The sequence below is a fragment of the Vicugna pacos genome, chromosome 3 (genome assembly GCF_048564905.1).
Source record: "Vicugna pacos chromosome 3, VicPac4, whole genome shotgun sequence".
Taxonomy (NCBI): domain Eukaryota; kingdom Metazoa; phylum Chordata; class Mammalia; order Artiodactyla; family Camelidae; genus Vicugna; species Vicugna pacos.
In genome coordinates, this window is record NC_132989.1 from 56,548,322 (window position 1) to 56,561,101 (window position 12,780).

The 12,780-nt window shown below is 34.5% G+C and overlaps 1 protein-coding gene across 10 annotated transcripts in view; it reads left to right on the forward strand.

Moving 5' to 3' along the window:
* The window catches only part of MCTP1 (multiple C2 and transmembrane domain containing 1), a 604,116-nt gene that overhangs the window by 387,693 nt on the left and 203,643 nt on the right, over window positions 1-12,780 (forward strand). For 3 of the 10 annotated variants that reach the window (XM_072958377.1, XM_031673952.2, XM_072958378.1), the window contains 2 exons: window positions 6,516-6,575; window positions 12,095-12,172. The exons of 4 other annotated variants lie outside the window; for them this stretch is intronic. In XM_072958377.1, coding sequence (XP_072814478.1) covers window positions 6,516-6,575; window positions 12,095-12,172 — 138 coding nt within the window. The remainder of the gene's footprint in view (window positions 1-6,515; window positions 6,576-12,094; window positions 12,173-12,780) is intronic. 3 more of the 10 variants (XM_072958380.1, XM_072958379.1, XM_031673916.2) reach the window with 1 other exon arrangement.

A 12,780-nucleotide genomic window follows, 5' to 3' on the forward strand; every position in this document is an offset into this window, starting at 1 on the left:
TTGTAGAAATGCATCATTTTTCTAATGATTTCAATCTTCTTGAAGTTTCTTGTGTGGGTCAAGATTTTTCCTCTTGCTTTTGGAAAGAGGATATAATTTATTTACATGACATTTACATAGAGGTATTTTACATTTGATATAAATACACTCAAAGTCAAAGGTAAATTTTTCATATAAACAGGTCATTTTCTTCTTTGGAATCTTGGTTTACGAGAATGAGGTCTGCTTTTTTGTAACAGGGCTTTGGTATGCAGCCTGTCTTTGAGCACTACTGGTGCTCAAAAATCTGAAATTTAAAAACTTTGTGGCAAAAGACTTAAATACAGTCAGAGTGTTGTTAGATATTCTCTTCAGTGTGGAGTTTTTCTTCATTTCTTAGGTCTTTTTCAGAAGTGACATCATCATGGAGGGGGAAAAGCTAAACTGACATTGTTATTTTTTTTAATGTGTACCTCTCTCCTGTATACAGGGGCATCAGCTCATGGAATTTCCTCTTACTTAAATATCTGTTCATCATTTTCGTTGTCTTGCCAATAGCAGATTCTTTCAGTGGAAACCTTATTTGTGGCGCTCACATAATGTGGTATTGTACTTCATTTTACTAATGAAAACAAGAGAAGTGAATAGCCAACTTGAGGGCAGAGAAATTGTGATTGCTGTTCAGGACAGACTTCACTATTATTTAGAGTAAATGTGTTACCACCTAAAAATGAGTAAGAAAAAAAATACACCTAAACTTACATCTGAAAAGGAAGAATGTATAAAATACGTGCTATATTTGAATGGTATGTTAACCAGTAAATAATTATGAATTCCATAGTATTTCCTCTTCTGGGGATAGTAGCATCCTTTAAAACATTCATTCTGCACAGCTTCCACTGTGCACATTTCTAATTCTGCCCACACTCAGCTCGTATAGAAAAATATTATTTTAAGAAGAAAGGGATCCATGTCTCCTTAAACTTGGGCAAGTGGATAATTATCCTGGTCAAAGTATTATACTTAGGTGACAAAATGCATTTTGGCAGAGAAATGGTGATGTTTTGAGTTATTGCAATCTTTTATTCTTTAGAAGAAGCTTATGATTGATAATTTATTCTAAGGCTAAATTATTTAACGAGAAAGTTTCTTGAGCTCAGAAGAGAAGGTATATATGAATTTTGTGAATACATTTTCTGGGGTCAAAAAAAAATGGAAAATCAAAAATGAAATAATTGCCTCTATAGATGGCAAGCAGAAATGATTTTTTACTACATTGTGTGTGTGTGTGTGTGTGTTTTAATGTAGAAGAATGAGTTTAACAGTGGATGTAATAATAAACTTACGTGCTTTCAGTAAATCACTTTAATTCTATGAGAAATAACTATTGTGATAATATAAAAATACACATGTCGCAGTTCCTGTTTTCAACAATAACAATTTAAAATTGTTTTAAGAAGAGCTCATCCTTTGAGTAATGTAACAGACTATGGGGTGATGTCTCATTAGCATATTTTCTGTTACTTGATGGCTTTTTTTTTTTTAGTAACATACCTTTTTTATAAAGATTTTATTTTAATCACTTGGCATAATTTTAATGGACTATAAAACACTTTATCCACTGGGTGAGTGAGGCAATTTTTAATAAGACTTTTGGCAAGTATATTGTTAATTTAAACTAGAGAACATTCTCAACTCTGTAAGTCTGCAGGGCGTAGTTAAACCTGACACCTTGGATGACACATTAAAAATGCATCAGTGAAAACCTCTAAGTGCTTTAATTTAAGAAATGGTAGAGAAACAGATTAACACATTTTTAAGTATCTCACACAGTCAGTCAGACATAGTGGGAAAAAAGGCACTATTTCACAGTTAACATGTCCTTTCTACAAAGACCTCCTATCCTGATAATAAATAGATGATCCTGGAAAAAAAATTGCAAAAAGTGAAAATGTTTTTGGTCATTGACTTTCTGAACTGTGAGTGTCCAAAATGGCTTTTCTTTGGTGTCCCATTTCAAATGGTTATGCAGGTGTCTTTAAAAAAAAATTAGGTGCTTACATATTTTTGAAGGAAATATAAAATTCTTTTAAAAACCCCGACTATGCTACTACTTATACTCCCGAATCTGTGTTATTTGGAAATGCTGTGAAGTCAACCTCATAATTCAGACTTCTAAGATTCCACAATGTAGCAATAAACAAAGGGCAAATAGCGTGTTTCTATTATAAGGGACTGCATTTTTAACCTCGATTAACTACACTCCTAAAATTTGTAGTAAGTTTATTTAAAATAGAAATATCAGATTGCTGATAAACATTTGATTATCCTCTCAAAATACATGGAGCCATAATTAAATTTCATATTAAGATGATTTTTTTTCTTGCTCTTTTCATGTTTTCCCATAGGTATAAAATATCATACATTTTTATGTATTGTAATTCATAACTACAGGGATTTGCTATAACCAATGGGCATTACATTTATTTGACTGCTCTTGTTGAATTTCTTAAATGTGTGTCTTTTGGGGAGTGAACTTGGATGAGTTAGCACAAAGTGGAAGGACAAAGTGTAATGTCAGCAGAGGATGGTTTCCATGGTGCCTGCGCACTAGCTCTGAGATGCTTAATTGTGGGATCGCTGGTTGGCCTTCACATTGCTCATGTGTGCTACCGAGTGAGCTCATGGTTTTCCAAGGCCCTTTCAGGGCTGATCAAAGGGAGAGAACTCATAACTTGGCTCTGGAATATTGATACTAAGGATTGATTCACATATTACATGGCCTTTAATTCAAAGATAGATATATATAAAACATGTATATATGTGTACATATAATGTATATCAGATATAGCTAACATATACATATGTATGTTAAATTGAGTGTGGCTGGGAGGAGATATGTTGGTTTTAAAGCCCCCTAAATGTATACAATGAAAATTAATGACAGTTTTGTAAGGACTGGTTAAACACGCCGTGGTTGACAGCAATTTGTACAAACATATGCATGTATTTGTATCTACATATACACACACATGCACACATGCATGTGAAAGACCAAAGGTAAAATTTCTAAAAACCTAAAAGACAAAGCAAGGCCAGGCTTCAGCTACAGGACAGGTCCTCTGGGGAGGGGACGTTGTCACTCTCCCTTCAACAGTGTTTAAAAGGACAGTGGGAGTTGCAGGGGAATCATATTTATCTTTCATGAGTATAAATGATATGGACATCTATTTGAGGAACCAAGAAAACAAGAAAATAGCATTTCTACTTATTTCATGTCCCTGTTTTCAATGACGTAACTATTGAAAGTCAGTCAAATTGCTGGAAGCATCTGAGAGCCACAGCTTTGATAACTAGTGATTACAGTCTGACCAGGGAAGTCTATGAAAATTATTTATTAAGTATTACCTCTTAAGTGCCCAAAGAGGTGTTGATGAAAGGAAATTATCTGTATCTATCTATTAATCTATAAAAACCTGCTGTGTATATTACTACCTGGCTTGACTTTTAAATTGGAATCTCAGGCTTCACAATTTCTAATCTATTGTGAGTGTTTTGAGTATCATAGAATTGCTGAATTATAATAACATGTGATATGTTTAAAGGCCTGTACATAGTAAAGCTAATTACAAACACCACTTTCAATAAAAGTTCAGTGGCTGATCCTTGTTTGTCTGATGGTGAAGCCGTCAAAGATTTCTATGATTTATTTTATATAGAAAGACTGAAAAATAGCATCATATTCATTTGTTAGGGGAAAAAATGAACTGTCCTTTAGTTTTATTTCTCTGAAGAAAAGTATGTATCTTCCAGATTTTTTAGTTTAAAATCTTGTTAACTTTTAGATTCATACTAGGATTTCTGATCTTTGAGAAGAAATTTTCTTAGAGTATGTTGGTTTTTTGGAGGCAAAAAATAGATTTAGAAAAGATACTACCAGTGGATCTTGCTACTTTAATCAATTCAAAACCTCAGCAGAAATAATTCAATGATTCATCATTAAGAATAACTTCAGTAATTTTTCTTTATCAGGTTGAGGTCTCTGGGTTTTATTCTGTTTCCATTTGTTGTTACTTTGTAATTTTACCATTTTTAAAATGGTGCTTTCCCTCACTCACCAACCTCTTGTCTTGATGGAGACTAAAAGTGTAACTCAATACCTACATTCATGGTTTAGGACAAGTTTTCTCTGGAATTCATGAAGACTTTATTCTGCTTTTCTTACCCTCCATAATAAAATCACCTCTTTTGTTTAGAACTCATTATCGTAATGCCAAGTGTCTCATTATTATTGTTACTGTTGTTATTGGAAACTCTAGTGAAAAGAAGGCCTGGGCTAGTCTGCTGTGAATTTTACATTCATCAGAGCCATAAATGGCACAAGAATCCACAGGAAAATTAAGTTGTTTTCCTTGAAATAGAGACCTAAATTTACATGAGAATGTAGGTTGTAAAATGAAATACAAATTTTAGTTAATTAATAATGACAGAAGTAGTTAAATGTGGCATGGAAAGCACAGCTTGGGGACTTCCGTGGATCCAAATGTGACTAGGATTTTTGTTTCTCAAATTTGAACAGAGAAACCTAAGTTCTAAATCTTGATCATTAAAACTCCCCCCCCACCCCCGCCACCCAATCTATCAATGTCGTTTTGCTATCTGCATACAAATCACATCATTAGACCATTACCCTCATTGTTCATCTGAGGAAGAATGGAGAATACTGAGTTGGTGCAGTTTCACTATTAGTCACCTTAGACCACCTAAACTTCAAATGAGGTACCAATATTTCTAAATGCTAAATGGTAATCTTAGTTGTAACTGTTGAGACTAGAGCCAAGATTTTCACATCAATCGAAGTCACCTTAATACACTTTTGCATTAAGGAAACACTCAGTGTTGGTTATATAACTTGCATTATTGACTCTGGGGAAATGATTTGTGTAAGGAGCATCAGGAAGTAATTTCTTTAATGTGGGACTTTAAAATTTATCCACATTTTGCTAAATATGATGCTTAATTAAAATAGAACTGGTAATCAAAGTAAGAAGAGAATTGGCAATAGAACAGAAACACATGCATCTTTTCCAGAGGCTAGAATAAGGTTTTTTGAGTTAAATAATAGCATAGCATCAAAAAAGACTGCAGTCATCCACCTAAGGTTTGTGCCCCATCGTCCAAGTGTAAGTATATTTTTATGGATTTTTTAAGAAACTGATATGACAATTTGCTAAATGTGATAGATGAGAACCAAAGCTGTAAATGTAAATGAATTAGACCTGCGTAGTGATGGTAAAACCATGTCTTGAACCCCAGACTTTTTCCTGATGACTTCTGACATTAGTCACGCTGCCTGACCAAACCCTATGCAAGTAACTTGGAAAAATGTAATTAGTTTAATTAAGAAATAGACTTCATGTAAAAAGCTCAGGTAGATTACATGGACAATCTCTGATGTAATTCTAGTTCTAAACTTACATTATTCAAATTGCTGCACATCCTAAAGTACTTCAGTTCATTATTATTTTCTGATATGATTTTTGAAGGGAATATATATCCTTAAGCAAATGAATTCCAGGTAACAGTCAATCAACAAATATTTATTGAGCACCTACTATGCATTAGGCATCTTGTGAGGTGCTGGACCAGTACCATCTTAGTTGCCAACATAAAATCATGGAATAATCAGATAAATTACAAAACTGCTTCCTCTGCATCACAGTATCAAAGGTTGATGCTTTCCCATAACTGTCATCAGTTTTCCATAATTTTATTGTAACTGACACCCAGAGACAGGATTAAAAAAATTAAAATTTAAAGGATGCATGTAACTTTAAAAGTTCTTAAAAAAGTAACTGTGTTTTGATTTCCTAAAGTCAAACTGATTTTGCTTTATGAAAGTCTGAGGATTAAGTAATAAAATGTCCAACGTGAACCTATTACTTTCTTTTCAGCTAAATAGCCACCTTTTTCAGTATTCATTTCTTTTTAAAATTACATTTGGGGAGCTCAAGTTAACTAAGTAATTTATATTATATATATTAAATGTTATATCATAAAACTAGGAAGTTTTTAGTAAGGAATTAAACCAAATTTGACTAAGTACATGTTTATAAATAAGATTTCTGCTGTCACTCTTTAAAAATGCTCTGAAGGTCTGTGGTATTAAATTGTTTTGTTAAAAGAAACAGATATCTGGTTTATTTCAAAATTTTAAAGTATGTTTAAACAGTTCTACTTTCTAAAATAAAATGTTAGATTCTGAGATATATGAGTTAATAATTCAGACTAAAGAGGTAAGTCGATCCGTTAAAAATTATAGAAACAGTTCTCTCTAAGCTTTACTACCATTGTATCAGATATGAATAAGACAAAAAACTTAAATTTATTCAGAAGAAGGAAACTTACAGTTTATAAACATCCAAAGTGTCTTTAGGATATATAATTTAGGGGGTTTTACTTGTTTTAATTTTGTTGGGCTAATCAGGTATTCTCAGAACACCTCAAAATTTAGCTAAATATTTGTTTGTTTTTAGGAACTCTCAGAAAATGAAGTGGTTGGATCTTATGTCTCTGTGAAGTCTTTCTTTTGGAGGGTAATGTCTAAATCCTTTACATTAATATTCTTGACTTGTGGTTCTGAATAGTAATTTTGAAAGTTAAATGAGAATTAAGAAATTCACTTCTTAAAATAGGCTGTCAGAGAGATGTATTCATTTGCCTTCTTTATTAATTTTTATTCTTAGTCATTTAAGTGACTTCTATTTCTTCATTTGTAAAAACTGAGAACTTTGTATATTTAACATAGTGCTTTGAAGTCAGTTCCTTATGGGCCTGAATACCCCAGATTCTTAACAGCTAGAGGCCCACAGACCTTCCAGGACTATCCTAGCACTGTCTGGAGGGTCCATGAAGGTTCTTCTTCCCTTCTTGTAAAATCTGTATCATCTATTTGAGAAGAATTTACTTCTATTACCGTGGTCTTACACAATATACATACTGGATAATTATTGTTCTTTCTTTAAAAAAAAAAAAATCCCCTGAATTAGAAAACAGCGACTCTGCTTTTGATTCAAATAAAGAAAAAAATTAAAATTCCACAGAGAATTTAAGTGCCATTACAATTTAGTATTATTTACTCTTTCACGACTTAAGCATAATGAGCTCTGTCATCCTTTTTCTCTGCTGTTAATTCTGCATTATGCATGGAGTGATTTGTTACTAATGCGCTTACTGTCTTCAAGAGTTTCCCTCTTTCTTTGAAAATTTACACTTAGTACGTGATTACCTAGCAATAGATCTAGCAATGAAAATGCTACACTCGTAGGGCTTTGCCATTTTCTTTTCTTGGCTCTTAAACTGCTGGTGACTGAAAACTATGTTTCTCCTTTTAGCATTTTAAGATTTGTTGCAGTGTCTCAAGCAGACAAGCAGGTTCCAGGTTGTCATGCATTGACTTGAAAAGTGAGGAAGTAAAAACCACGTCTCTTTATCTTCTGCCCTCACGCTTTTAGTTGTTGTTGTTGTGGTCTTGCATGTGTGTGAGCTTATTTTAATTATCAAAGCCTCTTCATTTCCTTTCAATCTACGATGGCTGCCTTCACTGACGTTAATCTGTATCATAGACAAATAATAGCATTTCCTCTTATATGTTCATACACTAGCCATCAACACACAGAGTGACTGCTTTTGACTTGTACCATTACCTTAAATGAAAAATGACCTTTTGGAAATTTTTTTTTCTGTTTTTTTTTTTATGATCCACAATTATGGTGAATTTCTATGGTACCTTCCTTTGCCAAGGAAGCAAAACTCAGGGGTGTTCTGTGTTGTGTTTGTTCTTTTTGCAGCAGGTATTCAGAATGATCATTCTGAATGAAGTCCTTCCACCAGGACCAACTCCAGAAGCACTACTTTTTAAGGATTTCCCTTTTAAATGACTTTTCCTACATCTTCTTTTCACTTTCTGCTTCCAAATCAGTCTTCCACTTATCCATACTTTCCACTTGGTTGTATTCATCCTTAAATATTCTTTGTTAACCTTTCTCAGTCTCTTAAACTGTCTTATTTTAGAATATCAAATAGGCAAATTTAAAAGGTAGCTTTTTGGTATCTGAGGTACAGTGATCTAATGCCTTTTTTTCCGAACATATATTGAAGGACAGACAAATTGAGTTATAAAAGCAGAACCTTTAAGGGTCAGTTATTTTACCAGTGAGGAAACTGAGGCCCAGAGAAGTGATGCCACTGTCCTGAAGTAGCTAAAGGACCAATTTTTCTCTCTTTCTGAATGTCATGGAAATGAGTGTTTTGGTGAAGACTTCAAGCAGTAGAGTTCCTTTTTGGGTTGATGATCAGTGGAGTTGCAATATGTAGATAGAGCTGCCCTTTAGTTTGTCTTATTGACAGCCTTTCAGATCCTTCTTGCATTATGTGACCCTTTTCCTCCACAGCTACTTAAGCCATCAGTGGATGGATGTGTTTGAGGGCTGTCATGTTGCTGTGTTTGAGGTCCCATTTTACAAAATCAGAAAATCAGTGACTAAGTCTCCTTTGGATGAAAGTGATCTTTCGTATTCATATTCACAGGGTACTCTGATAACTAACCTCGTTGCCTTTGCCCAAGCGATACTTGTTTTCTGATGAACTTTTAGAGATGTGTATGAAAAGAAGCTTCCCATAACATTTTCAGATACAGGAAAAACCTAAATAGCTCAGATAAAATCTTACATGAAGAGTATATATGTGCTTTGTGACTTAAACAGAATGCGATTTGAAAGAAAATTTTATCTGCTTATTTATAAGGATTAATACATGTGTCCAGGAGATAGTAACTGAGTTACACTAAATGAAACAATCCTGGTAAAAACTTAAAACTTGCTGGGTGAATGTCAGTGTTACTCACATTATGTTAATTTTCTTGAGAGCAAAATAATGGAAAGAAAAGACTGAAGTGTTACAGGGATATTCAGATTTTCCAAAAGCATACCATTTATAATTTATCAAAACATGGTATTTTGGTGGGGGAGGGTGTAGCTCAGTGTTAGAGTGTGTGCTTAGTATGCACAAGGTCCTGGGTTCAATCCCCAGTACCTCCATTAAAAAAATAAAAAATAAATAAATAAACCTAATTTCTCCCTGCCCCCCCCCACCAAAAAAAAAAAAACATGGTATTTTAGGACACAAAACATTAAGCAATGTGTACAGCAATTACCATGTTTCTCATGAAAGTAATAAAAATTATGTGAAGCCAGTTGGATTACTCGTAAGTCAGAATTTCATTAAAGATGTTTAAATTCCCAGTAAAGGACGGTAACAGTGAGTGCAGTCAGTTCTTTCAAATATTTAGTACATTTAAGTTTCTTCTTTATCTCCATCCACTAGACATTTAGATTCTGATGACTGAAAGCTAATTGAACAGTCTGTCTTATGAGAACATTGTAGTGAATTAAAGAGAAATTTTAATATTTTTAAACGGAGAAGGCTGGGCTGTGCCACTATATTGCATATAAAAGAATGAGAAATGGATTGTAATGTGAAATGGGCAAAAAAGAGTGCACAGAATACAGAACACTGCAGAGTGATATCAGAGCACTACCTTATGGTAGGATCACACAAAGAAGATCCAGCAGACCAAGAAGAGGTATTGGCTCTGTAAACAGGAATGTGATCTTGTGCAGAAATGCTTCCATTCTGAACAACTCAACTGTATGTGACATACACCCAAGAAAAGTGCAGGTATTATTTCTATCAACAGGTATGAAAGTAAAACCCTCAGGGAAAAAAATTAACTTTTAATTGAAAGCCTCAAAAAGAAGTTCCTGTAAGTCAAATCCAGGACACATTATTTCTTTACCATATCATTGGTGGAAACTTATATATTACTTAAGCAAACCAACAAGACTACAGCGCATATGATGATTTTCTATTTGTATGTATTTTGAGCAAATAGACTAAAAGCTTAAGAACTTTTGTTTAGCCACAGTTAAGTTTAGAGAGGGTTGTTAAAACATCCAAACTAAACATACTTTCCAGACACGTAAGTTGTATCAAAAACCAATAGAAATAGGAAAGAAAGTTTACAGATAAAAACCTGAAGAGGTTCTCTAAGGATTATAATGCCAGTGAATCACCTTCTAAGGAAAAAAAGGGATCGAAGCTTTCTTATTAGATGAGACACTTCAAACTAGGCTGGACAAAGCACTGGGAGGCTGTTCTGTAGAGGCAGTCCTGCTGTTGAACTGTAGGACAAATCTACTTGTTGGGCTTCATCATCCGGGTGTAATTCACTGGAATAAACTCAGCAGGAAAAGGAAAAGATAGAACATGCCTGTGCCTGGGATTGAGATAATATTGCTCCACAATCCAGGCTTTGCAGCACAAAACAGTCATTCTAGGCTGTCATTATCTCTTCTTTGTAGTGTCTCATGGATCATTTGATTAAATAAAAGCATGTGCACCTCTGTGCTGAAAATAGAGGAAAGGACTACCTCCACGCACAGCTATTGTAAAGACACAAGCAATGTATTTCACTCCAGTTTCACAGTGTCTGGGTCTCATTTGGAAGGATTAGGTTGTACACAGGTTAAAAAAAAAATCCAGGATAACAAAAGCCAAGAAGTATTTGCAGATACCAGGGAGAAGATTGGTATGAGTGAATGTTCCTTTAGCCACATGTTAAGTCTAAATAGACTTTTTTGGTTTTGTTCTGTGTTTTGATCAGGATCTAGAATAATAGGAATCTATTAGTAGTGATCCAGCTTTTTAAAGAATGGAATTAATAAACCTTATTAATAAGAATTGGAACATAGAGGTGTTCTTAATTTACATAGAAGATTCTACAATTTAACCACCTTATTAATAAGCATTAAACTATAATTTGTTATGGAGTATGGTAAACTCTCATATGCTTTACTGAATATATATGCTAGCATTTACCAGTTATCAACTTTTACTTACTCTAAGCCCCTGATTAGCCTGCCTGGATAATCTATACCCAAAGATAGGCTCATCTAAACATAAGTCAAAAGTATTTCAACAAATCCTGTACAAAGTAAATGCATTTTTTTGAATTGAACTTCTTAAGCTCTGTCCAAAACTTGAGATATAGTAGGGAAAATCATCAGTTATCAGCAATTCCAATTCAAATCTCAGCCTTGCCAATCTCTAGCCATTTGGCTTTAAGTAGGGTGTTTATCTTCTCTGTGCTTCAGTTTCTTTACCTTAAAAGTACTTGTTATGAAAAACACTGGAGTATGAGGGCTCCGGGACATAATAGCTGCTCAGTACATGTTTCTTTCTTTCTGTATGATCTAACCCCATCTTTCACCCATCTGGCCTAATCCAGTCCACCGTGTTGATATTAATGAAGGTGATGACTTTCATCTCATCAACAGTGCTATTGTTTGGAAACTTTGTGTAGCTTCTCTAGAAGTCCTTTAGTTCCACCATGATAAAATCCTTCTATTATTCTTGTTCGTCTGTATCATTTTAATCCATCTCTTGCTGCTCTTGGTCTTAGTAGTAAAGGGACCATTAGGTTGCTTTTTTAGTAGCAAAGGCAATAAAGAGAAGTGTTATGCAGGGCAAAATTTTTCTGTTACTTTAGAGAGATCCCTTGAAACATTATCAAAGAGTCACATGTGGGATGCAGTTAACATGGTCATAGTTATTGGCCTGTCCATGCAACATTTATTCTTTTGGAGCCTTATCGTTTTTGACATTGGAAACTGTCTCCAAAACTTTTGCAGCAGCGGACTTGAGATAATGATTCTTTCCTTAATTTTTCTTGCCATATTTTTTTTCTCTGCTACACCTATTAATGAAACCTGGAAAGCACTCCAGCAGGATCCAGCACGGTTAGTCTCTGTCCTTTATTTTCTTGAGGCCTGTAGCATTATGCTAATAAAGAAAATGGTGGCTGGAAACTGCATCGTTGTGTTGGCATTTGTGTTCATGTTCTAAAAGACATTTTCTGACAATGACTTAAGGAGCAAGTACATATTTTTTTCAAATACTGTTTTGAAGAGTAGGGCTAATAAACTCTAATTGACGTGAGGTGTCGATAGTTGCCAAGAGACTTCCTGTGCAGCTCTGATTGTTCATTTCCATCCAGACGTGCCGCAGGCTTGCTCTTCCTGTCCCTGGTTTCTGCAGAGCAGGGCTTCAGAGCGCTCATTACCAAAATGCACAAGTAAGTTCAACCACTTATTTATTATTTCTGCGCTGGTGTGAGCTGTGAACGCTCATGGCCGACGTACTGTCCTGAAAACCATTCTGTATCCTGATGTCTTTTAGGTATGTGAAAAGGAATTGTGATCTTGAATTCCTTTTCAGGAAATAATGTACATAAACTAATACTGTCTTTAAAATGCCAGCTCACTAATTCTAAAGTCTGACTAAAGAGACATGTCATTGACTCATTGCCTCCGACTTTGAAATTTATAGTTACCTGGTATCCTGATATTCTTTAGTAAGTCTGAACTCAAACAAATGTTCCTGATGAGAGTGGATCTCAAACTTTAATGTGGCTGAGAATCACATGGGAGAAACAAGTGCTGTTCTGCTCCACAAGAACTGAATCACGTCTGGGAGGATCAGGCCTGGCGATGTCAACAAATTGCCCACTAAAACTTGAGAATTACTGCTTATAAGTTCAAAGAGTATTTCTTCCTTTTATGGAGTTGGTTCTTTGCAGCTAGGTTGATTTTCCTTTTTATTCCCTCCTTTTTCCTTTCCTCCTCAAGTAGAATTCTGTTCCAACACGGACATAATTGAAAACATTGCCTTAAATGACTAAGT